This window comes from Aquarana catesbeiana, linkage group LG02, assembly GCF_042186555.1.
Source record: "Aquarana catesbeiana isolate 2022-GZ linkage group LG02, ASM4218655v1, whole genome shotgun sequence".
Taxonomy (NCBI): domain Eukaryota; kingdom Metazoa; phylum Chordata; class Amphibia; order Anura; family Ranidae; genus Aquarana; species Aquarana catesbeiana.
This window is the reverse complement of record NC_133325.1, coordinates 197,312,993-197,339,661: the sequence shown is the minus strand read 5'-3', so window position 1 is coordinate 197,339,661 and position 26,669 is coordinate 197,312,993. Positions and strand designations below refer to the sequence as shown.

Below are 26,669 nucleotides of genomic sequence, written 5' to 3'. Positions count from 1 at the left end.
TCCCTCCATTTACTTCTATTGAAACGCACTACAAGTGTGATGTAAATGCACTGTAAACGTACTCGTGGCGTTTATAGTGCTTTTAAGGTGTGGTCGCAAAGTGTCAAAAATTATCATTTCCCATGTTAGTCTTGAAAAAAAAAAAAAGTAAAAAGCATCTCACGGGTGTTTGAGGAGTGTTGCCCGACACAATACAAATGCCTGTACAACACATCCTAAGCATTCAATAATGCTATAGGTGTGTTAATATGCTTTAAGGCTGATTTAGAATTCAATGACTGTCTGAAGGGGCCCTAAAACAATAAAAGACAAAAACAGAACATACCATAGCTCAACTCACCAACCAGTCTGCCAACTGACCAAATTAACCTGTCCAACAGTCTGCGTTAAAAACAGGGGTTTAGTTAGCACGCATTTGCAAACGCATGCATAAGCTGCAAGGCCTCTTCACGGCACCCTGTGTATGCTTGCAGTCCTAACACTAATGAATTTATAAGTGTCTTCACAATGGAAGCACATGCATTAAATGGATAGGCGGGGGGGAAGGTGGGCCTGGAGGAATCCCAACCCCCCTTAAAGGAGCAGGAGCACACTGGACACCCAGCAAGAGCACAATGGCAGCAAAGGTGTACAGTGTGTCCGTGAACCAAATTTTACACCAATAACAAACCAAAAGGCTCCTGCCCCCACCTATAACTGGCCTTCACAGTAAGGAGCACATGGAAGGGCAAACAATGAAAGACAAAAACAGAACATACCATAGCTCAACTCACCAACCAGTCTGCCAACTGACCAAATTAACCTGTCCAACAGTCTGCGTTAAAAACAGGGGTTTAGTTAGCACGCATTTGCAAACGCATGCATAAGCTGCAAGGCCTCTTCACGGCACCCTGTGTATGCTTGCAGTCCTAACACTAATGAATTTATAAGTGTCTCCACAATGGAAGCACATGCATTAAATGGATAGGCGGGGTGCCCTAAAACAAAAAAAATCATTCTAAACATAGTTTTATAGACGTTTGAACTTTTAAAAGCAATGTTAAACAAAGGCTCGTCATAAACTTTTATTAACTGGAGTTTGTAGTGCATGCAGTATTCTGTAGTCATGGAATAATAAGTGACAAGAGACCCTACCTAAAAGTGATATATTTGTTATAGTTAGTCTAGTGGGCAGGTATAGGAAGAGTCACCTGCTGGCTTATGTTTTGGGGACTCTAGCATTGAAATCTCCCCTCCCCCACTACAGTTCAGCTTTTTTCCTGTTCTATTTTATAGGTGCGCTTTTTCCTCTTCACCATAGGTGTTCATGCTCTTCCTATTATGTCCTCCAAAATATAGAACAAAATGAAATTAAAATCCAGCAGAAAGAATGGGACCCCTTGTAAGTGCCATGGTAGGTGTGCAGAACTGGGAATTATTATGCAGGGATTTCAATATTGGAGCCTCTCAAGGACTCCTCAAACTCCAGGTTATGTAGCAAACAATACAAAATGCCCATCTGCGATCATTTATATAACCATCCAACTGTTGGGTGATTACAACCCCAGCCTGCACAAACTGGGCAGATAATATTAATACTTGAGTCATTGTAGTTTTATGCCTTTCAGCTCACAACTATATTAGAAATAATGCTTGTGTAACTGTTTTTTTTTCACATAGAGATTAAATTCCCCGACATTATCTGTGAATAGTGAAGGATTTATACCCATGTTATCAAAGCTTGATGACTGCATATCTTATATTTCTGCTCACGTAAGTTTAGTTTGTTACATAAATACATGTTGCATGATTCTCTTCTTTCTGTTTTTGCATGGTACAACCTTTTTGTCTACTTACAAAGAAACGTTCTTTCTAGTTTTTCTGGTTTCCTAGAAAATTCAGTTTTTCTAGTTTCATGGCTAATTTAACCTCAATCTCTTTAATAGGAAATGGTTAACCCAGATCTGAACTGTGGAGGCTGTGTCCAAAAAAAGGCTGACAGAGGGAAAAGTATAAAGCCGCATACACACGAGCGGAATGTCCGACAGAAAAAGTCAGATGGAAGCTTTTCATCGTCTATTCCGATCATGTGTATGCCTCATCGGACTTTTTTTTTCGAAAATTCTGACAGACCTAGAAATAGAACATGTTCTAAATCTTTCCGACGGAACCAATTCCTATTGGGAAAACCGTCTGTATGCTGTTCCAACGAACCAAAAACGACGCATGCTCTGAAGCACGTACGGGACGGAAGCTATTGGCTATTGAACTTCCTTTTTCTAGTCCCGTCGTAAGTGTTGTACGTCACCGCGTTCTTGACGGTCGGACTTTGGTTTGACCGTGTGTAGGCAAGACCGCTTGAATGGAATTCCGTCGGAGTTCTTTCAGAGAAACCTTTGGAGTTTATTCCGGCAGCAAAACCGGTTGTGTGTACAGGCCATTAGTATTACTTGTGGCCTCCCTGCTGCACCTTTTTACCCATTTCTGTCTTACCATGCCTTATTCTGCACTAGGGCTGTGTGGAGGTGGCCATTTTGATAGAGGCAAGACTTTGCCTTCCACGTCACTGCAGAACATGACCCACATGGTAGTGAGCTCACCAAATCCCAGGAGAATAGCAGTCTGATAATGGATAAAAGAAAAGGGAAATCTATTATCTGTACCAAGGATGGAGGCAGTGACTCTACCCAGTCACTGCCTCTTCAAAGTCCACCTAACCCCCCTCCCCACTTCACCAGTGTTATAATAGCTTACACTGCAGATATACAGCTATAAGGCTGTAGGTACAAGATTGCCTTAGGATGAAAATAGATGATCATCCATTTTTCCATAGGAATGCATGGATATCCATTTTTCATCCATCAACGAATGGATGAAAACAGGACAAATGGTCCCTATGTATGAAAGGGGCCTTAGGCTCACTCTCATATCTGGAAGTGCACTGCTTTTTTACAGGAGGAAATCCAGACAAAGGTACATTTTTACATTTTGTGTCCACAAGCTATTGGTCATATAGTGTATGTGATCATAATGTCTGCCTTTTTTTTTTTCTTCTTTCTACCTCCTACTTCCTATTTATAAAGCACAGCTGCCTTGTCAGATTTAATATATTGTAAAAAAATGTTAATTCTATTGTCCATATTCATTTTTTTTTGAAACCACATAAAGCCTGCTTTTTAATAAGAATAGTATTTCAACTTTGTAACATAAAAGATTAAATTGTAGTAACCAATGGCAGCCATTTAGAATGCAAATACTATACAGGGTGGAGAGTGCACACCAAATACTTTTTACATTATACTGCTGCTGCATTAGCTCTTGGTCTGTAATCAGTATTGGTCCTGCAATCTTTTTATTTTTTTTTTTCTCCTGCAATGCACTGCAGCAAATATAGAGTATACATACTTATGCGTTTGGAGTACTATTCAAAATAAATGGCAATACACATAAACATCTCATTGCAGTGTGTTGCCTTAAAGCATTCAGTACTGCATGTTACCACAGCACACTAGGTGTCAGCGTACCCTCAATAAAAACTTGAGAGAGAGAGATATATATATATATATATGAGATATCATCTAACTCTATATCATTTGTGGATTTAATATACAGTATAGCAGTGTGTTGCTGCAGGCTGGCTACAATGTTTTTATTTATTTTTTGGGGGGGGGGGGGGGGGGGGATTAACACACTTATGCCTGTAATTTTTTTTTTTAATTTGTGCATGAAATTCATGTTACCTAGAAAAAATCAAGGAACAAGAAAATTAGAGAGAATTTTTTTAAATTTTATTCCATTGTTGAGTTATGTGGCGTTCCAAAAATGGAACACTAGGCAAAACCACTGCTATTTTGTAAATGTACTATAAAATCATGTTTCTTGTCTCAGGAGGTGGTGACACCTGTTATTCAGTGTGATATTCAACAGAACACTTCACCTGTAAGGCAACATCACATTTTTCACATTGAAAAGTGGTGTTCTTATGACATTCAGCACACCGCCTTTGCTTTCCATGTTTGACTATCACATGATTCATGCCATCATGATGTGAATCAATGTTATGCTTCTGAGCAGGTTTTCCTCTTCAGCCAGGTTCTGGAGGATGACCGTGAGTCTCCAAATAATGGAATATCACATGTTGACAAAGACACAAGAAAAACCATTGACTTCTTATGTGTTATGCAGTTGCCAACATTTTGTAAGACCAATTTGAAACAGAACAAAAAAGGGCTTGAACACCATTTCTTTTCATGGATTGATGCCCTTACTTTCATCAGCTCTGTCTACGCCTCCCATGAAATATACTTTTGATCATGTTTGGCTGCTGAACTTGGATCTTCTGTTTCAGTTTCTGGGAATAATGATTGACAAGACACAGGGGATCGATAACAGCACCAGATAAGGCAACAGTGACAACACTGTTATCGTTCCATCTGCAGACAATATTGCCTTTGCCCTCAATTCGATAATTAAATGTGCCCCCTTTTTTTTTTTTTTTTTTTTTTTTTTTTTTTGGAATGCCTAAAAAAGATATGATTAATCCTAGTGGTAGTGGTTTTGCCTAGTGCTCCAAAAATGGAACATGCAAAATGTCAAGCCCATAACTAAAACAAAAATAATCATTTTGGTATTTTCTTTTTACAGTACACTGGCATAACTAGTAGATAAGTAATATAAAAATCAAATTACTAGTAGAGAATGTTGTGCAGTAAAGTTGTATTTACCTGTCTTTGGATGGTTTTTTAAAAATGTTTCTGAAAATTCACATCACTTTTTGACTAACTCCCAGCATGCCGATATCTGCAGCAGTGACTAACTCTGTGGACCACGTGATGACGTGTGAAAAATCAGACCTCGGCAATGACCTTGAGCAGTAGGATATAAGTAACTCCCACATCACTACTGTTCCAATAATGGGTTAATATGGAATGGAATGCTGCATGCATGGGAGGATAAATTAGATGTAAACCCTAACTGTAATATATTAGAGCATATTTTATAAAACAGTAAATGTTATAATCACTGCATATTTATTACAGGTGTATAAGCGAATCAATTTTCATTTAAAACACATGCACTATAAAAATACACCTCCAGTAAATATTTAATAAATAACAATCACTATTCTACATTTTCCTCTTCATTTGCTAAGGCATTGTGTCAAAAAATGACACTTTTTTTAGTCTCCTCTTCCTCTTCCTCTTCCTCATCCTCATCCTCTTCCTCATCCTCTTCCTCATCCTCATCCTCTTCCTCATCCTCATCCTCTTCCTCATCCTCTTCCTCATCCTCCTCATCCTCCTCATCCTCCTCTTCATCCTCTTCATCCTCTTCTTCCACTTCATCCTCTTCCTCCTCCTCTTCATCTTTTTCATCTTCATCTTTTTCATCTTCATCCTCTTCATCCTCCTCCTTCCTCTTCATCCTCCTCCTTCCTCTTCATCCTCCTCCTTCCTCTTCATCCTCCTCCTCCTCATCCTCTTCCTCCTCCTCATCCTCTTCCTCCTCCTCATCCTCCTCATCCTCTTCATCCTCCTCATCCTCTTCATCCTCTTCCTCTTCCTCTTCCTCTTCCTCTTCCTCTTCCTCATCCTCCTCATCCTCCTCTTCATCCTCTTCTTCCACTTCATCCTCTTCCTCCTCCTCTTCATCTTTTTCATCTTCATCTTTTTCATCTTCATCCTCTTCATCCTCCTCCTTCCTCTTCATCCTCCTCCTTCCTTCCTCTTCATCCTCCTCCTTCCTCTTCATCCTCCTCATCCTCTTCCTCTTCCTCCTCCTCATCCTCCTCATCCTCTTCCTCCTCTTCATCCTCTTCCTCCTCTTCATCCTCTTCCTCATCCTCTTCCTCTTCCTCTTCCTCTTCCTCATCCTCATCCTCCTCCTCTTCATCCTCCTCTTCATCCTCCTCTTCATCCTCCTCTTCATCCTCCTCCTCTTCCTCTTCCTCTTCATCCTCCTCCTCTTCCTCTTCATCCTCCTCCTCTTCCTCTTCATCCTCTTCCTCTTCATCCTCTTCCTCTTCATCCTCTTCATCCTCTTCCTCTTCATCCTCTTCATCCTCTTCCTCTTCATCCTCTTCCTCTTCATCCTCTTCATCCTCTTCCTCTTCATCCTCCTCTTCCTCTTCATCCTCCTCTTCCTCTTCATCCTCCTCTTCCTCTTCATCCTCCTCTTCCTCTTCATCCTCCTCCTCTTCCTCTTCATCCTCTTCCTCTTCCTCCTCTTCCTCTTCCTCCTCCTCTTCATCCTCCTCCTCTTCATCCTCTTCATCTTCTTCCTCCTCTTCCTCCTCTTCCTCCTCCTCATCCTCTTCATCCTCCTCCTCTTCCTCTTCATCCTCCTCCTCTTCCTCTTCATCCTCCTCCTCTTCCTCTTCATCCTCCTCCTCTTCCTCTTCATCCTCCTCCTCTTCCTCTTCATCCTCTTCCTCTTCATCCTCTTCATCCTCCTCTTCCTCTTCATCCTCCTCTTCCTCTTCATCCTCCTCTTCCTCTTCATCCTCCTCTTCCTCTTCATCCTCCTCTTCCTCTTCATCCTCCTCTTCCTCTTCATCCTCCTCTTCCTCTTCATCCTCCTCTTCCTCTTCATCCTCCTCTTCCTCTTCATCCTCCTCCTCATCCTCCTCATCCTCCTCATCCTCTTCATCCTCTTCATCCTCTTCCTCCTCTTCCTCTTCCTCCTCTTCCTCTTTCTCCTCTTCCTCTTTCTCCTCTTCCTCTTCCTCCTCTTCCTCCTCTTCCTCTTCCTCTTCCTCCTCTTCCTCTTCCTCCTCTTCCTCCTCTTCCTCTTCCTCCTCTTCCTCTTCCTCCTCTTCCTCTTCCTCCTCTTCCTCCTCCTCTTCATCTTCTTCCTCCTCTTCCTCCTCATCCTCTTCCTCTTCTTCCTCATTCTCTTCATCCTCTTCCTCTTCTTCCTCCTCATTCTCTTCCTCTTCACCCTCCTCTTCACCCTCCTCTTCACCCTCCTCTTCATCCTCCTCTTCCTCCTCCTCTTCCTCCTCTTCCTCCTCTTCCTCCTCCTCCTCCTCCTTATCCTCCTCCTCCTCTTCCTCTTCCTCCTCCTCTTCATCCTCTTCCTCCTCATCCTCTTCATCCTCTTCCTCTTCTTCCTCATTCTCTTCATCCTCTTCCTCTTCTTCCTCATTCTCTTCCTCTTCACCCTCCTCTTCACCCTCCTCTTCACCCTCCTCTTCACCCTCCTCTTCACCCTCCTCTTCACCCTCCTCTTCATCCTCCTCTTCCTCCTCTTCCTCCTCCTCATCCTCTTCCTCCTCTCCTTCCTCTTCATCATCCTCCTCCTTCCTCTTCATCATCCTCCTCCTTCCTCTTCCTCTTCCTCTTCCTCTTCCTCTTCCTCTTTCTCTTTCTCTTCCTCCTTTTTCTTCTTGCTGTCAGGGTCTCTGTGTAGTTTTGCTTCTGTATAACTCATGGGTTTTCTTCTTGCTGTCAGGGTCTCTGTTTTTGGTTTGAGGTCTTTGATAAGGCCTTGCATTCTGTGTCAAACCATTTATTACAGGGCTGTTCAAATCCTGATCACCTGGCGCCATGGTGATGGAAAAAATGCGCTCAGGTGACCAGGTATTTCAGCATATGCCGTTTCCTGTGCTGCAGTTCCCTTGGCTGCAACTAGATGAAATTTGTATAAACTAAACTTGATTTTGTCAATCACTAAACACCCCCAAAAACCATAAGTTGTTATTTCAAGTTACCATGGGACACACTTTTCAAACTGTAAAATTAATAAATACGGAAAAAGAGCTGAGCCCTTAAGAAAGATGGTCTATTTCAAAACAATTTAAAATACCCTAAAATACTACCACTGAATCACTGACTGCCTAGTGGAAAACATCTCTAAGTATTGTACATTTATAGTATTGTAGATCTGGTTACTAGATCTTTGTGCGATTTGTAAAGGCCTGACCTAGAGGTATCAATGTATCCTATACACCTCAAAAGAATATTCTCTTAATACAAGACTTATTTACAGCCAATGGATATGATCAAAATTATATACAGTGGATAGCAAGAATACAATATAAAAACAGCACGGGTTAATATAATAGATATGGTATCTGCATAAGTAATAATATAAATATAAGGTATGTGTAGAAGTTGTCAAACATGGGCACATAATACTTTATAAACTACGGAAGCGATGTTCATCTATGTACATATTATTTTTATTATTATTAGCACAAAAAACATGTTTTTTTTTTTTTCTGAGAAGTTTTTAATAATTTGCTCTTGGTTTTTCTTTTACTTTGCAGCCTAATTATAAAGATTATCCAGTTTATTTAGCAAAGTTTAAGCAATGTCTCTCTAAAGCTATGCATCTTATGAAGACCTATACTGTGAATACGCTACAGAACCTCACCAGTCTATTGATTAAACGGGTATGTTGCAGAATGTTTTCTCTTTAGACTTGTTTACACTTCATGTGGTTGCAAATGTAAAGTAAATCCAGTTCCGAATAGTAATGACAAGGGTAGTTTCACATTATTGTACTAAAGTTGTTTTAAAGTCCTAACTGTTTTATTTACTTTAATGCCTTTCCTGCATTAACCCTTGCGCTGCCAGGGTCATACGGCATATGGACCTACAACACTGCTTGCAGCTGGCCAGGTCCATATGCCGTACAGATTTACATTCCTCCTTCTGCTATAAACTCATGGTCACTTTAGTGACCATGAGTTTATAGCAAAATTGTTCAGCAGACTCCGATCTCTGATCAGAGCTATGCACCTAAAAAAGATGTTCTGTGCATCCCTATGCAAGCAGTCCCATTTATGTCATTTGGGATGTAGTAACTACACGAACACAACTGTTGCTTTCAATTTTACATCCACGTGGGTCGGGGTGTATGTCCCTAAGCTCACGCTGTCTGCGTTCAGGGTCATGCACCCACACCCAAATGGATGTCAGATTGCGAACAGCAGCTCTGCCGGTGCAGCAGTTGCATCCCAGTTGACATGAATATGACTGCCTGCAGGGCAGGGATGCATGGAACAGCCCTCCAGGGGCATGCACTTTAATATGCCCCATGTGAATAAGGTCTTGGTAACAATTTTGCAGGAATTTTGTACATTAAGTTGTGTTTGCATGCACTAGTAATGATTTTAGTGTATTTTTGGTGAACATTATAAAAAAAATAAAAAAGCAATGTTAAAAATTGCAATAATAGCCTGGCCACCTGTTTTTTATAAGTGAAGCGCAGAGCCTGACAGCGAAAGGGTTAAAGCTTAACTCCAGCTTTTGCTACACTTTTACATAGTTTGTTTGGGCCAAGCTGGCCCAAATTAACTATGTCACTCAATAACCTGAGAGGCCGCTGGATGTGTGGTATAAACTGTATGTAGCTGAGGCTGCACACCGCATACTGCACTGTGTTCCGGGATCAAGCCGAGAACCTTCCTGTCTCATACCTGGAACACAGAAAAGTCTACCGCAGCGGCACTCAGCCATTCAGAGAAAGCGATTTATTCTAGCAATGAATGCAAAGCTGCCTCTGGCTGAGTCAGAGAGGCAGGTTGATGATGTCACAACCTCTGACATCAGAGAAACTTTGTATTCATTGCTAGAATACATCGCTTTCTCTGAATAGCTGAGCGCCACTCAGACTACTGTGTTCCTGGTATAAGACAGGAAGTCTCGGCTCGAACCCGGAGCACAGTGCGGTATGCTGTATGTAGCCTTAGTTTTTATACTGTACATCCAGCGGCCTCACATGTTAGTGAAGGACATAGTTATTTTGGGTCAGCTTTGCCCAAACAAACTATGTACAATTTAGCAAAAGCTGCACTTCAGCTTTAAGGTTTAAAAAAAAAAAAAGCTCCCCACTAACTGTTCTGGGAGTCTGTTAGAATACACTGATCAGTGCTGCTGGCCACAATTGCCAGCGCTGATTAAATGGCAAAAATCCAACAATTCTGTAAATCGACTTCTGTACAACCGTCCTGCCCATTCATAGCTTGAAATTCAGACAGCCCCTGCTGAACCGGCCTGAATTTTGATTCATGTATGGCCAGCTTAAGACTGGATAGTGATTGCATGTCATCAGGTTTGGCTAGCCCTTTGCAGATAACTGAGACTTGCTCTCAGACTTTATCACTGACCTGGAGCAAGTATGCAGATCATGAGCTCAGGCTTCACTTGTTGCATGCTTGTTCTGGGTTAAAGGCCGAAATAATTCACTAGCAGGCAACTAGCATCTTCAAAGGCAGCTACTCTGTTTCCTGTAAAGGGTTTGAAAGGGAATAAAGCTGCCCATACATTATTCATGACCCGATTCACCCATCCACACACTTGAGGAAGATAGTAAATTCTTCCCCATTGAGTTGTGTTCTGTCACTGGGGGGACTTCCCTGCTGTCAGATTACACTGATCAGTGCTGCCATCTATAGCCAGTGGCACTGATTGATTGGGGAAAAGCCCAGTTGATGTCTGTACAAGCAGGCTGCCCATACATGGATCAGAATTTTGACATGTATGGCCACCTTTTAAAGTGGTTCTAATGCCAAAACTTTTTTTTTTACCTTAATGCATTCCCTTTTTTTAAAGCCTTTCTGTTCTAACCCCTTCCCTGTGTGAAGGGGAAGAGTGGGGAGAAGAGATCCAGCACTGTGCATGGCTGCATCTCCTCCCCTTCAGGCAGGGACTCTGCCATTGGCCCCAGGTGCTCTCAATCAAATGCAGGGAGGCAAGGCTAAGCCCTGCTGTGTGTGTGTGCGCGTGCACCTATGTGCAATATCATTGCACAAACCAGGTGAGTATAACAATAAATATCTGTATAATATAAGTATCTGAAGTAACGCTTCAAGGATCCCTCTTGCTTCATCAGAGCACATGAGAAGTGTTGGTTGATTTGTCAAGAGCCAAAAGATCTATTTACAGAACTCGCAAGAAATAAGAATCTAATGGGTAATTGGTCCCCACAACTACAGTATTAGTTTTACTGGGAATATCCCTTTCCTAGCAATAATGTTCTCAAAACTTAGGAAATGGGAGATCTGTAGAGAGGAAGTTGTCCTTATTCTATTTATGACTTTGGCTTTATAAACCTACATTGCAGAACTTGGTACCCATAGTGCAGGGGTGTCAGAACTTTTTTTCAAAGAGGACCAGATTTGATCAAGTGAACATGCGTGAGGGCTGACCATTTTGCCTGACCTTCTTTGAACCATTAAAATTCGGTCTAAGTGTGTTCGTCCGAGCACTAATACACTGCCTGACAAGAATTTTCTTTGCCGTGGCTGTGTGTAGTGAAGAGATGAACTTGGCGTGTTATTTTGAGAGAGAGATAGATATAGATAGAGATATATATAGATATATAGATAATCTATTATCTCTCCATCTTTTGTAGCCCCAACAAATCCGAGCGCCGCTCAGGACTAAGATAAGCTTGAGCGTGTTATTTGGATATACCGTATTTATCGGCGTATAACATGCACCTTCACTTTAAGAGGGAAGTTTCAGGGGAAAAAAAATAATTTTAAATAAAGAACTGTGAAGCAAAATAATGGTCAATGCCCATCTGCAGCCTCACCATTGCCATGAATGCAGCCTGATCGATGCCCATCTGCAGCCTTGGAGGGGACAGGGAAGGGGTGGGACGAGCGCCAACAGATTACATACAGGAGAATCTCCTGTTTTCTCAGCGGCCTCTTTAATATAAAGTCCCGCCTTCTATGATAGACCAGTCGTCTAATGCCAGCCCAGGAGACGGGACTGCCTATCACAGATGTTGCCGTATATATATATATATATATCTCCATATCCAAATTAATGTGGGCCGGACTTCGGACATGCCTGACGTAGTGGAACCATTTTTTCTTTTTTTATTGCTTTGCTTCCTGACTATTGGAAATGTGGGGCCAGGCCTGTCACTGTTGGAAAAAATTTATTGGAGACACACCCTGTGATTTGGATAAAGGGTGTGGGGGGAGCTTTGAGTTAGGGGGTTGATTGTTGATAAATGTCCATTGTGAAACATGGTCACAAAATTGAACTAAGCCTTAAAAAAGGGTTTTGACTGAAATTAGGCTTTTAAAAAGACCCTAACTTTATGACACTTACATTTCTAATATCACTGTTTTTTACATTTTTTTTTTTCTATGTGTTTCTTTTGTGGTATCTCAGTGCTGTTGATCTCCTGCAGACTCTTTGCAGCTACTTCCTGTAATTCCACAGTTCCTACATGAAATTTTAATAATTAGGCTTATTTGAAAAAAGTGTGACCTCCAGGAAGGGTGCAAAATAAATATATTTCAAAATCCGCATAAAATGCTTGTAACCTTAGGATTCATTATAAATAATACCTACTTAAAGTGTTACTAAACCCACAACCGTAAAATCAGTCTGTATATGCATGTAAAAAAGATTTTTGATTTTTGTATGCACAGATTCTCCTCTTCCACTGACTCCAAAACAGGTCTGGATAAGACAGTCTATGGAGTCAAGCTGCACATGCTCAGTTTGGTGTGTATTGCTAGAGCGTTTTTTTTTTTTTGTTTTTTGTTTTTTTTTTGGGAGAGTGCATGTTATCAGCACAGGGCCAATCAGCACTGTCCAGACAGAGTGTCAGGGTCCCTGCAGGACAGCCAGTGCAGTATGAAAACTCCTACAAGCTATAACCAGACACTGATAGAAGTCACAAGACTGCTATATACTGCTGGTGACAAAAGGTATTTAGCAGTTTATATTTACTAAAATGATTGTATTTCCATGTTCTGTGTACTGTGGGAGACCAGATACAGTATAGTGAATGCAGGGTCCTGGGTTTAGTAACACTTTAATAGATTTCTTAGTTTGTAACCATTTATAGTTTCTGCAGAAGCATTAATAAACTAAAATATTTTTTGCCTTTTTTTTTCTTTTTAGCAGGATTTATCAAATACCCCAAATTCTGACAATGCTTTCACTTTATTTTATGTGAAATTTAGAGCGGCAGCTCCAAAGGTTAGGGTAAGTATCATGTCAATCTCATATTGTTGTTTAGTCTGTCTGGCAGGAATCATGACCAGGTGTTGCTGTTTTGCAATAGTATAAATCAGGGCTCAAAATTTCAAGTTCTGAGCTACTAGCCAGATCTCAAGGGTTACTCGCCACCAGTTACCCCACTTTGCCCGGCTGAAGGAGACAGATTCCAGGAAATACACTTCACTCCAAAATGGCTATAGATCCTTTAGACACAGACTTGTTTATTCTGATTTATAAAAGTAGACCCCATGAAAATGATTCCCCATATGCAACTTACCTTTGATACTTGCTTATCTAGGATAAACATACACTTACAAGTTCAGTGGATCCTCCCTCCATCTTTGTTTTCTTTGTGATTGGGAGCAGGCTGTTTCTTGCAGCCTGTTCCCTGATGAGTTGGTCTCAGATGTATCTTCCTGTGCTGTAGGGAAGCTGATGCCGATGCCTTTTAGGATATGTAACGTTAGTATCTCATGAGGTTGGGGCCTCCTTTTGTTGGATGTCAACTTAAAGAGGAACTGCAGTCTGTGCACATAATTTGTAATAAAAACATCTTTGGCATTCTGAAGCTTCCCTCCAACCACTTTGCATATTATTTTATATATACTGTGATTCTGTACTTGCCAAATATGCTGCAGAAATCTCCCTCCACTAAGTCTTGCTGCAGCCATTTTAACTGTGGCTGAAGCTGCTGCCTATTCACTTCCTGGATTTACAGACACACAGAGGCACACCTCCAACTCTGCAGCCCTGCAGCTTTCATTGGCCCTCTTATGACTTATCCCCTCCTCCCTTCCTGGCAAACTCTCACAAGAGTGAGAGAGAGAGAGCGGTGCATGATGTCATAAGCCTAGGCTAATGACCAGACAAGAAACCGGAAGTTTGCTGTATAAGGTATTTACTGGCAGAAAAAAATGTTTTACTATCCAAAGTTAAAACAAGGGCAGAAATAGATGGAAAGTTGAAAAAATGACTCGAGGTCCTCTTTAAAATCAACATGCTTCTGTTAAGCTGGCCTTAGACAGGGTAATTTTCTTTCCTGCAACCACAGGTTGCAGGAAAGCAAATAGCTTGATTTTTCCCCCCATCAACACAGTCAGTGTTGCTGGAGGAATCCTTCCCGTGTAGTCATTGTGCTCTCCCTGGGGAGAGGAGCCGCCCTGTTGGGAGAATACAGTGATAATTGCTAGCGGCTAAAGCTAGCTAGGCAATAATTCCATGAAAAACCAGACAGGCTGGTTGTACCCAAGTTTATTGATCGATTAACTTGGGTACAATCAGCCTGCCCATACATGGTTTGAATCTTCTGCTGAACCAGCTGAGATTCGAACCATCTATGGCTGCCCTTAGTAGCTAACACTAAAGTGCCAGATTCCCTTGCATGTCTGTCCTGCACTTATCTCCTGACTTTGATCTGTGCAGCCTACAGCAATGATGGGTGCCACTTGGCGTTGTCCATCAAATGATAAACTGAAAATTGCTCAGTAACGCCGGGATTTCATATTTGCATTGCGGCATATTCAGCTGCTGACCTCTTCATGAACATTGCAGGTCTGCTGCCCATAGAGTTGAATTAAGTAGGCCGATCCTTACATTTTTCTTTTTTTTTTTTTTTTTTTTTTTTAAATGCGATAATGAAACATTGTTTTTCTTTTTATATTGAGAAGTGTGGTGCAATAAAAATGAAATTAACACTGATTTTAATTGCATGCTTCAGGCCATTAATTAGTCACGCCATGGTAAAAATCGTATTACATGTAATTATTTGTGTTTCTGCAGACGCTGATTGAACAGATGGAGCAGCGATCTGAGACAATACCAGAGTGAGTATTTTGGTTAACAGAAAGAAGTGTTACCCAAACACTTTGCTTTAGTTGTAACAGAAGTGTGAACTGTACAGTATGTGCTACATTGCTGTTAGAATGTTATGCTCTTTTTATCCCCATATTTTCCTTAATATCTTAGTTTCATTAATTATCACTTCTTAAAGTTTGATCTTTAGCTTAAAATTTCCCTGTGTAACAGATTTCCCCTCTATTAATTTTCTGGGGACAACCGAAACGTTGGGATTTTCAAAGAAAATAGCAAACGGGACAAATAGAGAGGATGAACCTCCTTAACGGGGGCACAGACGGCATTAAAAACTGTCAGGGGTTCTAAACCCTCTCCATTCTATCCAAAACTAAATTAAAAGTTTTGCCTTTAGTTATACTTTAAGAATTTTTTAATCTAATTATTGTGAAAGAATATTTGCTACAGAACAATAGCAAAAACAATTGAAAATGAATCCTACCCTGGTTGGATACCCGACATGGCATTTGGTGAATAAAGCACCTGTTGTGGCATGAGATTTAAAGTGGTTCTAATGTCAGAAAATGCATTAAGATAAAGAAATGTCCCGCTATTTGTTCCCTGCTTCCCACAAACATGTAACTGAGCACTCTTCATCCAGCTCTGTCCCATCCGCAGCATCACTGCTCTTCGTTCCACTTCTCACAGAACACACAGGCAGTAGTGGGAGTCGTAGGCTCCAGCTGCTGTCAGTTAAATCCTGTGAAGAGGGAACAGGTGGGTGGCTGAGCCACGCTGTGTGTGTGTCTATGGACGCAGAGAGCCTGGCTCCGGAGCATGCCCACATCGGTTCCCTCTCAGCATATGGCTTGCATTCAGAGAAGAGGAGTGGACGCCCCCAGTGGGGGACCCCAGGAGAGGTGGTAAGGGACCGATACCAATACTGTTACACACAGCAGATAAGTACATTTTTATTTATTTATTTTTTTAGAATCACTTTATCGTTGGAAAACACGCCAATTCCCCATGTATTATGATCATTATTAAAACCTTTGGGTGTAAGCATCACTATAGCCAGGTTACCTTAAAGTGTCAGTACAGAAGCCATTAAGAGCCAACAAACCGCTCATTTCTTATCCAATAATCCTGTAGAAGAAAACATTTCCTTTTTGGCTTCCCTTTTGCTATCGTTGGTATATTACACAATCCAGTAGGCTGCATAGCAAGGTCAATAATGTGTGAAGTCTCTCTATTTCTGTACTGATATTGAAAGCTTTTCATACTGTGATAGATAGCTCCTTTGACTGATAGATGATGTGTATCTGCCACACAATCTATAGGTTCTTAAGGTAAATGGATGGCAGGGAGAGGTCTGTGGGCAGCAAGGGGTTAAGCACTGATCACACCTTGCTCCCCACCTGGGGTATAATTTTGCCTTACCTGAGGTCAATCAGTGTGGTGCTGAGAGAGGAGAAGCAGACTGTGAGGGAACATGCCTGCAGAACTGGAGCAGACCCATTGAGGTCTATTTAGCCAGGAGGCCTGCATTTGTTTTAATGGACTTTTGCTTTAGGAGTAGGTTTTCTACCCCTGCACGGGAATCCTTTTCTGTTTGCTGACCAAATAAACATGTGCAAGAAGCCCTTAACCTTGCACATGGCTGGAATACCCCTCTGAGAACTCTCCATTTGAAGATAACCCCCCACAATACCTAGTCGCCAATGTTCAAAGAAATCTGCAGTGAGAGAAATCTAGAAGCTGATGTTGCTGACCCAAGGTTACTAGTTTTCAAGCTATCTCTAGCTTTAAAACTTTAAGCTTGCAGGGCAACCTTTGATTCTCTTATTTGTATGTGTTCCAGGTAAGAGCCTTGAAGTACTGAAGGTTTTGGATCATTGTAATAACAAGACAACTAGTATTTTCAGGAAGGAGGTGTATTTTATTGGAGTTCTATCGCTAGGTTGACTACACTATTTAAAAATGTATTAAAGTGTTACTAAAGCTACGACAGTAAAATCAGTCTGTATATGCAATAAAACATGCTTGTTATACTCGCTGTGGAACCTAAGGGGTTAATCCTCCACATTGTATAAGGAGAGAAAAAAAAAAGCTGTTTTGATCCTGTCTTATCTGATTCTCTTCTACTTCCACTGACTCCTAATAATTTCATGATAACACAGTCTGTGGAGTCAGACTGCACATCCTCAGTTTGCTGTGTATTGCTAGAGAGGGTTTTTTTTTGCTTTTTGTTTTTTTTTTTTTTTCTTGGGAGAGTGCATGTGATCAGCACAAGGCCAATTAGCACTGTCCAGACAGAGGGTCAGCGGTCTTTCAGTCTCATAGCACAGTCAGAAAACTCCTCCTACAAGCTTTAACCATTGCAGGGCCAGACACTAGTAGAAGTCTCAAGTCTGCTATATACTTCTGATGAGAATAGGTATTTATCAGTTTATATTTACTAAAATTATTTAATTGCATTTCCATGTTCTGTGTACTGTGGGAGACCAGATATAATGACTGCACAATCTTGGCTTTAACAACAATTTAAACAATTCACACATGTTTAAGTCTACTGATATAGTGCTAGTGATAGTAATACTGATATAGTGCTAGCGATAGTACACCCACACACAGTTCAACTTTAAAACAATGAACTTACAAGTGATTAAGGAGGTGATGGTCTTTGCTGCAATGTACCCAGAGGCCTTTGTCTTATGCTTAGGAGATTTTAACCTACTCTTGGACCCAGTCATGGATAGACACAGAAACCCTCTAGCCTCACAACCTCCGTCTGCTTTTTGCTCCTTGGCTACCGAATTTGGTTGGAGTGATTTATGGTGTCTCCAACCCCCATGCTAGGGCATATTCATGGTCTATTCCTAGCAGAGGCCGCCTCTCAAGGATTGATTTGGCCCTGGGCAATGGTAAATTTCTTCCCAAATGATCTTCTATCACATATTTTCCTAGGGTAGTGTCGGATCACTCGCCTTTGTCACTTTCAGTTGATACCGGTGCTGCAGGAATACGTACGCCTTGGCGGGTTCAGCCTTTTTGGCTGTTGCTAATTGGGTCTAACGATTGGATACCAGACCAACTAACGTTTTTTTCTAGAAGCTCCATGGTGCTGAGCGAGGTTTAATTGGGATACCTTGAAGGCATACCTGAGGGGGGCCCTTAAGTCCACTATAGCATTTATTCAACGCTCTTCCCGACAATATGAGGAGGAATTGGAAAATAAACTTTAAAATAATGAAAAATAACATTTACTTATCAGTACAGAAATATCAGTTTCACAATTTTTTTTTTTTTTTTTAAATCCGGTCCGAGGCCCATGATTTGCAGCCATGTCTCAAAATGCAGGTTACTAAGTTTTGATTGTAATTGCATGCCATCCCCAATGGATCCATCTCCTCCCTCTGTACAGCTTTGACTCCTCTTTTCTGGTGTTCAAAAAAAATGACCTAAAAGTTTGTACTCTACCTTCCAAATTGGAGACATTCAGGATGCCTAAAGGAGAAGTTCAGCCGAAGCTCGTTTGGCTGTACTTCTCCTGTGGGTCACAGGAGCGCAGTTTGTTCTGCACTCTTGTGACCCGTTTTCAGCAGAGAGCGGTCTGAAGTCCACTGATGTCACGGAGCGGATCCAGGTTCGGGAAAGATGAAGACAATGGAGTTGGGATCTTCCCACATGCCTGGACCAGAACCCGGCTCTGCCGGAGAGCCAGATCTGGCTGCTCCCTCCCCCTCCACAGCCCATCGCGTCAGTCAGCGTGGGGGGGAACTGGGGCAGAGCAGGGACTGACAGTCAGCAACTCTCTGCTCGGGAAGCTGTGGGAACCGAGCGATCTGCGGTTAGATCGCTTGGTTCTTAGTCTTAGAGGAAAAAAAAAAATTCCCATACATTTCTTTTAAACTGAAACTATTGGAAAAAAAAAATAATGGCATTTATAGTGCATTTAGTCACTAGCGTTACTGTGCATTTTTATTTTCTTGTATTCTGCCTGTTATTACCTATTGGTCCTGCCAATATATCGGTTGATTTTTCACTTCTTATAACAAGCCAAGCTGGCGTTTTGAGGGGTTATAGAAAACCATATAATTTGGGTTAAAGCTGAATCATAGGAGAATTAAAAGCCCCACTACAAGCATTACCTACTTGTTTTAGTCTAGGGGGACCAGGTAAAGCACTTATCTGATCCTGCACACTTGCTGGTTCCTCTGCATTGCTAGACTTGTCCCTGAAGCCTCTTCCCTGCACTACAGCAGTCCCAGGTCCTCAGCCCTGTGTTAGATGTGAGGGCTCTAAGGGACTGTCCACTGTCGGAACGTAGGAAAATAGTTTTTTTTTCTGGGGGACCAGAGAATCGTATAAGTAAATTGTCTTTTCCCATCCCCTAGACAGAAACCAACTGTGGGTGCAGTCTCTCTGCAAGGGAGTACTTTTAATTTTCTAAGAGTTGGGCTTTAAACCTCTTTACCTAAAAGTGTTGAAGTTTGGTCTAAAAAAAATAAAAAATAAACATTTTAGAACTTCAAGAGGTCAGCAGTGGCAACGTTCATATTTTCTCAGTGCAAGTTACCTTTCATAGTATCTATTTTGCATATTTAATTTGGTTTATGTATTTTGCTTTGGTTATAGATATATTGTTTAACCTACACAAAAATATCACTTTGTTAATGTGATTCCTTCTTGCTTTTCTTTGCTGAACATCCTTTTTTATCCTTTTATATTGTGATAGATACCAACTGCTTCTTGCGGAAATACATCAGTGCTACTTAGATCAGCGAGAGAACTTGCTTAGTCCAAGTATCACCAGCACAATCACAGATCTCACCAGCCAGAACAACAGGGATCACTGTGCTTTGGTAAGCGTATAATATGATTGACCACTATCTGACTTATGCTGGTGTAGAGCTAGCCCTAAACAGCCATCTGATCCGCTAACATAACTTTTTTGCCATTACCTACTGCATGTGCATTGTTTTGTTAGATTCTGTTCCATTTAACATGTATTATAGAATTATTACGGAATTGATGTCCATAACAGCTGCATTCTATATATTTTAGGTGCGGAGTGGCTGTGCATTCATGGTCCATGTATGTCAGGATGAACACCAACTTTTCAATGAGTTTTTCACCAAACCAACACCAAAATTGGAGTATGTGGTAAATTTGTATATATTATATAAGACTGGATATAAATATTCACTTGTAGCATATGTTTTTGTTTCATCATACAGTGAGTCCTCTTGTAAATTCTAAACAAATATTCACCCAATTAGTCCTCTCGTAAGATTTCCAGTGAGCCTGGAATTGTATATGCTTGGTGAAAGCACAGCTTGACTCTGCTGTGAGTGGTTTCCTAAGACCAGCAATGGGACAAGGAATGCAGAGGCTGACATGTCGCCCCCCTCCCCATATTCCTCTTGTCATTGCTTGTTTCAGGAAAGTTCTTTGAGTCCGCCATCTCCTTCATAGATGTTGTTGGATCGGTTGTGGCAGGAGGGGAGAGACAGGTCAGACCTCATAACTAGGGGTTAGAAAGCATTTAGAAACATGGGACAAAGTACTACATTATAATGATATGCCTTCTTTATCCACTTTAATACCAGACACTTTTGCCCCCATCCTGCCCAGGCCAGTTTTCAGATTTCAGTGCTGTCACACTTTGAATGCCAATCATACAACACTGTACCTAAATTTAATTTTTATCTTTTTTTTTTTTTTTTTTTTTTTTTTTTTTTTTTAGACAGATTTTTCTTTTGGTGATATTTTTTCACCAGTGTTTTTTTTTTTTTTTTTTTTTTTTTTTTTTTTTATATATAATGAAAATCTACAGAACATTTTGAAAAAAACACACATTTTTCTTGGTTTCTGTTATAAAATTTCTTCTTCATAACTTTAGGCAAAATGTATTCTACTATATTTATTTGGGTAAAAAAACCCAGATCAGTGTATATTATTTACTCTGTGTGACAGTTGGAGTCTACATTCTATGGTATACAGTGAATATTCAATGTACTGATGGCCTGTCTCATTTCTTGAGGCCCTAAAATTCCAGAACAGTACAAATACCTACAAAATAAATCCTTTTTAGAACATAGACACCCAAAGTTATTTAAGGGGCATGGTGGGTTTTTGAAGTTGTCATTTTTTTGCAACTTTTTTTGGAAAATGAAGAAATTGAATAAAAAAGTTTTTTACCTCACATACTGTCACCAGAGCAGTACAGTGTCACCATATGACTAACATGGCAGTGATCAGGGACACTGACTAGTGACAGTATAATTTTTTTTTTTTTTTTACATGCTGTCATCATTCTGTCATCAGAGCAGTGCAGTCTCACCATAGTGACCCTATATAGCTCTGGGGAGGTGATCAGGGTTTTTTTTATTAACACTGATTGCCTGTACAGTGATCATCACTGTAATAAGCAATCATTTTTAAATTGTGAATGGCTTTCTATTCATGTGCCATTGTGTACAACTGTGATAGTTTTGATTAGCCACAGCTATCTCATGGTACAGGTGAGCTGTGATTGGTCACAGTGATCACAGGGCCAATCACAGAGATCATGACAATAGTACACAATGACTGTGAATAAAACATTGTTTACAACTGACATGTAAGCACTGTGATTTATCACACACAGCGGCCCGGTACAAAGATCTGAGTTCCGGACACAGCAGGTCACAGATTACGCCACTGTGCAGCCCCTAGGGTCCGCACAAGGCGTGCAAATGGGAGGACGTCATACCCAGGATAGCAGTTCTCCTGCCTGGCCATATTATTACAATAGGCCGGGCAGGGGGTGGTTAACCACTTCCCGCTCGCCCTATAGCGGATTGACGTCCAGGAAGTGGTTCCGTTATCCTGACTGGGTGTCATATGACGTCCAGCAGGATAACATGCCACCGCGCGCCCGCATCGTGGCGATCGGTGGAGCGGTGTGTCAGCCTGACACACCGCTCCACCGATCTTGGTAAAGAACCTCCGGCGGAGGCTCTTTACCACGTGATCAGCCGTGTCCAATCACGGCTGATCACGCTGTCAATAGGAAGAGCCGTTGATCGGCTTTTCCTCACTCGCGTCTGACAGACGCGAGTAGAGGAGAGCCGATCGGCGGTTCTCCTGACGGGGGGGTCTTCGCTGATTGTTTATGAGCGCAGACCCCCCCTCAGATCACCACACTGGACCACCAGGGATCGCCACTAGGACCACCAGGGAAGGGGCAACATGTGGATGGCCAGGTATGTACCCCATGGCCATCCACATGTGCCCAATCTGTGCCAATCAGTGCCCACAAATGGGCATTGATTGGCACCATTACGTTTTAGTTATGCCCAGCAATGCCACCAATAAATTTTATCAGTGCCACCTGTCAGTGCCCACCTATCAGTACCCATCAGTGGCACCTATCAGTGCCACCCATAAGTACCCATAAGTGCCACCACCCATATGTACCAATCAATGCCGCCACCCATATGTACCAATCGGTGCCGCCTATGAGTGCCCATCGGTGCCGCCTATGAGTGCCCATCGGTGCCGCCTATGAGTGCCCATCGGTGCCGCCTATGAGTGCCCATCGGTGCCGCCTATGAGTGCCCATCGGTGCCGCCTATGAGTGCTCATCGGTGCCGCCTATGAGTGCCCATCGGTGCCGCCTATGAGTGCCCATCGGTGCCGCCTATGAGTGCCCATCGGTGCCGCCTATGAGTGCCCATCGGTGCCGCCTATGAGTGCCCATCGGTGCCGCCTATGGGTGCCCATCGGTGCCGCCTCATTGGTGCCCATCGGTGCCGCCTCATTGGTGCCCATCGGTGCCGCCTCATTGGTGCCCATCGGTGCCGCCTCATTGGTGCCCATCGGTGCCGCCTCATTGGTGCCCATCGGTGCCGCCTCATTGGTGCCCATCGGTGCCGCCTCATTGGTGCCCATCGGTGCCGCCTCATTGGTGCCCATCGGTGCCGCCTCATTGGTGCCACCTCATCGGTGCCCGTCAGTGCAGCCATATCAGTGCCCGTCAGTGCAGCCATATCAGTGCCCGTCAGTGCAGCCATATCAGTGCCCGTCAGTGCAGCCATATCAGTGCCCGTCAGTGCAGCCATATCAGTGCCCGTCAGTGCAGCCATATCAGTGCCCGTCATTGAAGAAGAAAACGTACTTATTTACAAAAAATTTTAACAGAAACAAAGAAAAACTTGTTTTTTTAAAACATTTTCGGTCTTTTTTTATTTGTTGCTCAAAAAATAAAAACCACAGAGGTGATCAAATACCACTAAAAGAAAGCTCTATTTGTGGGAACAAAATGATAAAAAATTAGTTTGGGTACAGTGTAGCATGACCGCGCAATTGTCATTCAAATTGCAACAGCGCTGAAAGCTGAAAATTGGTCTGGGCGGGAAGGTGTCTAAGTGCCTGGTATTGAAGTGGTTAAGGATTTAGTCGTCGGGCACATTAAACTTCTGTTAAGACAAGTTTACAGGAGCCCGGCATCCCCTTAAAAACCAAAGTAGCGTTTGATACAATACAAAAAAGCGCTTACATTGAAGCAACTGTATGTCATCAAGGGGTGTAGAGACCAAGAAGGTAACATAAGCAAGGTTGTATGCAGCAGCTAGCGTTCCCAAAGCCAGCAGGGGGGCGGTAACGCGTTTCGAAGGGGTTTCCTTTTTTGTCAAACCTGTCCCCTCACTATAACAGAATATATACTGTAGGATTGGGATGGGTAAGGTTTGTGGTCTGTAAAGCTGGCATTGGGATCAAGCAGGGCTAAAAAAAAGTGTTTTTATATGCAATCTAAACGTAAATATGATCTCTAATCATTCAGGGAAGATGGCATTGAGAGCAGACTTATTAAACCTTGGTTGTCCGTATATTGTGTTCTTGTATTCGGAAAACCCCTTTTTTGTGGGACTATATAGCCCACATAAAGAGTGTTTTCCGAAAATGGTTACACATTGGGATGATGGCACTTTTAAACACCATATCACTATGCATTGTATATTGTTTTCTGGACTCAACAACAATAAATCAACAACCTTGTTTTATAAAGTATAAATATACCGTGTTGCGCTAAACAAAAAACAATGAATTAAAACAAAAGGTGTAAATTCTCTGAGTCCAAATGTCAATTGCTTGACAGTAGCAAAAAGTCCCAAGACCAGTGAAGCAGGTGAGATTTCAATATTCAAGATCCCAAAGACCACCTTTGTGAATACAACACCACCACATATAGATGTGCTCTTACTAGAGAGCGTGGGCCTCCATTTACGGGAGGTCAAAGAAAGTTCATGTATATCATGAATCTAGTCTTCTGTTGGTATCCAGCCAGAAGGAAACAATGGCTGTCAATACAACAGCCCACACTCGTGCCGACAGCCCTCTTGTCTCAGACCATCATAGTCAAAATCCTATATCGAAAAAATGAACGCCTCTGGAAGCTCAAACTCCACAAAAGCAAATCCTCTGTGCTTTTCTGTCTCATTGTCAAGAGGGATCTGTATGTCTGTGATGTCTCCAAAGGGAATGAAGGCTGCATGCAGGATCTTCTCATCCACCTCCTCGGCCAGTCCTCCAACATATAACACTCGCTTGGTGGTTGCCTATATATTTATTTAAGGTGTGACTTATGCAAAACCCCCTGTTCCCTGTCAGGGCCCACTTCACCAGATGTGATTTTGTTGTTCCTGGCGCCTTTCAGGTCTGCAAAGCCACCAGCCAGTTCACGTTCTCAGCGTTTTACTGGTTGGACCTCCAGGTCCCTGCTAATTTTAAGCTTTTGCCGCAAAGTGCTTCATGCTGTCATTTGATTGTTTCAGGCCCATTGACTATTGTTTTCTTGTGGGCTTGTTTGCCTTTGTTTGCTATATTTGTTGCCCACCCCTCAGTTTTTTGCTTGGGGATGTCCCATGGCTTTTGACTACAGATACTTTGACCTGTAAAAGCGGTAGTAAACCACTAGGTGTTTTTCTAACCTATAAGGTAATGTTTCATGTGCTAGTATGCACCTCATACTAGCACATTATGTTAAACTTGCCTGAAAAAGATTCAACATCTGTACAATCAAATGACAGCATGAAGCACTTTGCGGCAAAAGCTTAAATCAGCAGGGACCTGGAGGTCCAACCAGTAAAACTTTGAGAACATGAACTAAGTGGTGGCTTTGCAGACCTGCAAAATAGATGCTTGATGCTGAAAGGTGCCAGGAACAACAACACATCTGGTGGAGTGGACCCTGACAAGGGAACAGGGTTTTTTGCATAAGTCTCACCTTATACAAATATATAGGTGGCCACCAATCGGGTGCTATATGTTGAAGGACTGACTGATGAGGTGAATGAGAAGATCCTTCATCCCCTTTGGAGACATCACAGACATACAGATCCCTCTGGACTTATTGTAGGCTTAGCTATAGGTAAAAGTCAGAGATGGGAATTTACTCCCACTTTAAGATAATAGGAATTTTGATTTGCCTGTAAATTCCATATCTTGGCGAACAGCAAAGAACACAAGTCCCTCACCTCTATTCATTTTTTTTTTTTTTTTTTCCTTTATTGATTTATTCAAAACTGAGTCCCACAGAGTGAGCAGGGTTATATAATGGTGCACTGCAACACTTTTTCTAGTGTCTAATCACCTGAAAGTAACAGCATATGACTCCTATAATCTGACTACATATTCTGACCTTTAAGTTGTGCAGTTTGCCATCGCTATTTTAGTTTGCCTTTTATTCTTTTGTTTGCTTTGTTTGTGTCATGTTGCCCTTTTGTAGTTGTAGAGCGTTCTGTGTAAGTTCAAAGGAATTACAAATGGTAATTTTGATTACCATTTGATTTACAAATGGTAAATCAAATAGTGTTGTACGCTTTCTTTTCTATTCCTTGCAAGCAATTTCTGTCCTAAAAAATCCCCTTCCAATCTTACATTTTTAGGAGAAATTCATGTGCACGACAAGCTTGTAGTAAAATTCTTAGAGGAGCTTTAGCCAGTTAAAAAAGAAAAATAGCTGTGATCGCCCAGGCCTTGTCTTCTGGTTCCTGACACCACCATCTTGCTGGCTGTGCCTTCCTGCGGCTGCACAGATGGCTCCTGACTGCACTTCTGAATGGATCTGCAGTCTCCTGGGACAGGTGACATGTCCCAGCAGGTTGCGAGTGGGGGGCGACAAACTTCCACACGGCTCACCTAGGCAAGCAGAAGTGGAAGCAAAAAAAATAAATCCAAAAGTGGGAGGGGGGGGGGCAAAACAAAAACTTCCCTTTTTAGTGCTGGTTCACACCAGTGCGTAGTGCGATATCGCATGTGATTCATACCGCACTGCAGTGCAAATCACATGTAATGTCTGTATGATGCGATTTTTAGCCATACTGATAGTATGGCTGAATTTCCATCGCATTTGGACCAAACTCGCACAGGACCCTTTCTTTGGTCCGCACCAGAATCGGATCGCATGGGTGTGAACACCCATGCGATCCGATTCATGTCCGAACTGTCAGTTCGCAGTGCGATATGCGAGCAGAAATGGGGGTGTCATTAACATTGTATTGACACTTACCGCCGTTCTCATATGGCAGTATAAACTGCCTTGCAAGGCGGATGCGATGCAGGAACCCGCAGTGGATTCGCAGGGTTTTTGCATCGCACAAGTGTAACGTTCCACTTTAATCAAGCAGACATAGTGGGTGAGTTGTTGCTCATGTGTCCTATCCTGTCAGCAATGTCTTTAAGGCCTTGTGCACACTGGATATTAAAATAATGTTATTAAAAAAACAGTAGCTTTGCAGTGAGTTTTTCAACATTTTTAACATTTTTGCAATAGCGCTTTTCCGCATTTAGCATTTTTAATTAATTAATTTTATTTATTTATTTATTTATTTTTAATGGATCAAAAACATTAAACGTTGGTGAGCTGCGTCAAAA

General features: G+C 41.9%; 1 protein-coding gene across 2 annotated transcripts in view; it reads left to right on the top strand.

Moving 5' to 3' along the window:
* The window catches only part of COG3 (component of oligomeric golgi complex 3), a 140,192-nt gene that overhangs the window by 26,640 nt on the left and 86,883 nt on the right, over positions 1–26,669 (top strand). Inside the window, exons 6-11 of one of the 2 annotated variants that reach the window (XM_073614161.1) lie at positions 1,660–1,752; positions 8,249–8,374; positions 12,861–12,941; positions 14,736–14,779; positions 19,486–19,612; positions 19,815–19,906. In XM_073614161.1, coding sequence (XP_073470262.1) covers positions 1,660–1,752; positions 8,249–8,374; positions 12,861–12,941; positions 14,736–14,779; positions 19,486–19,612; positions 19,815–19,906 — 563 coding nt within the window. Of the gene's footprint in view, positions 1–1,659; positions 1,753–8,248; positions 8,375–12,857; positions 12,942–14,735; positions 14,780–19,485; positions 19,613–19,814; positions 19,907–26,669 lie in introns of both variants that reach the window. The other variant, XM_073614160.1, reaches the window with a different exon arrangement.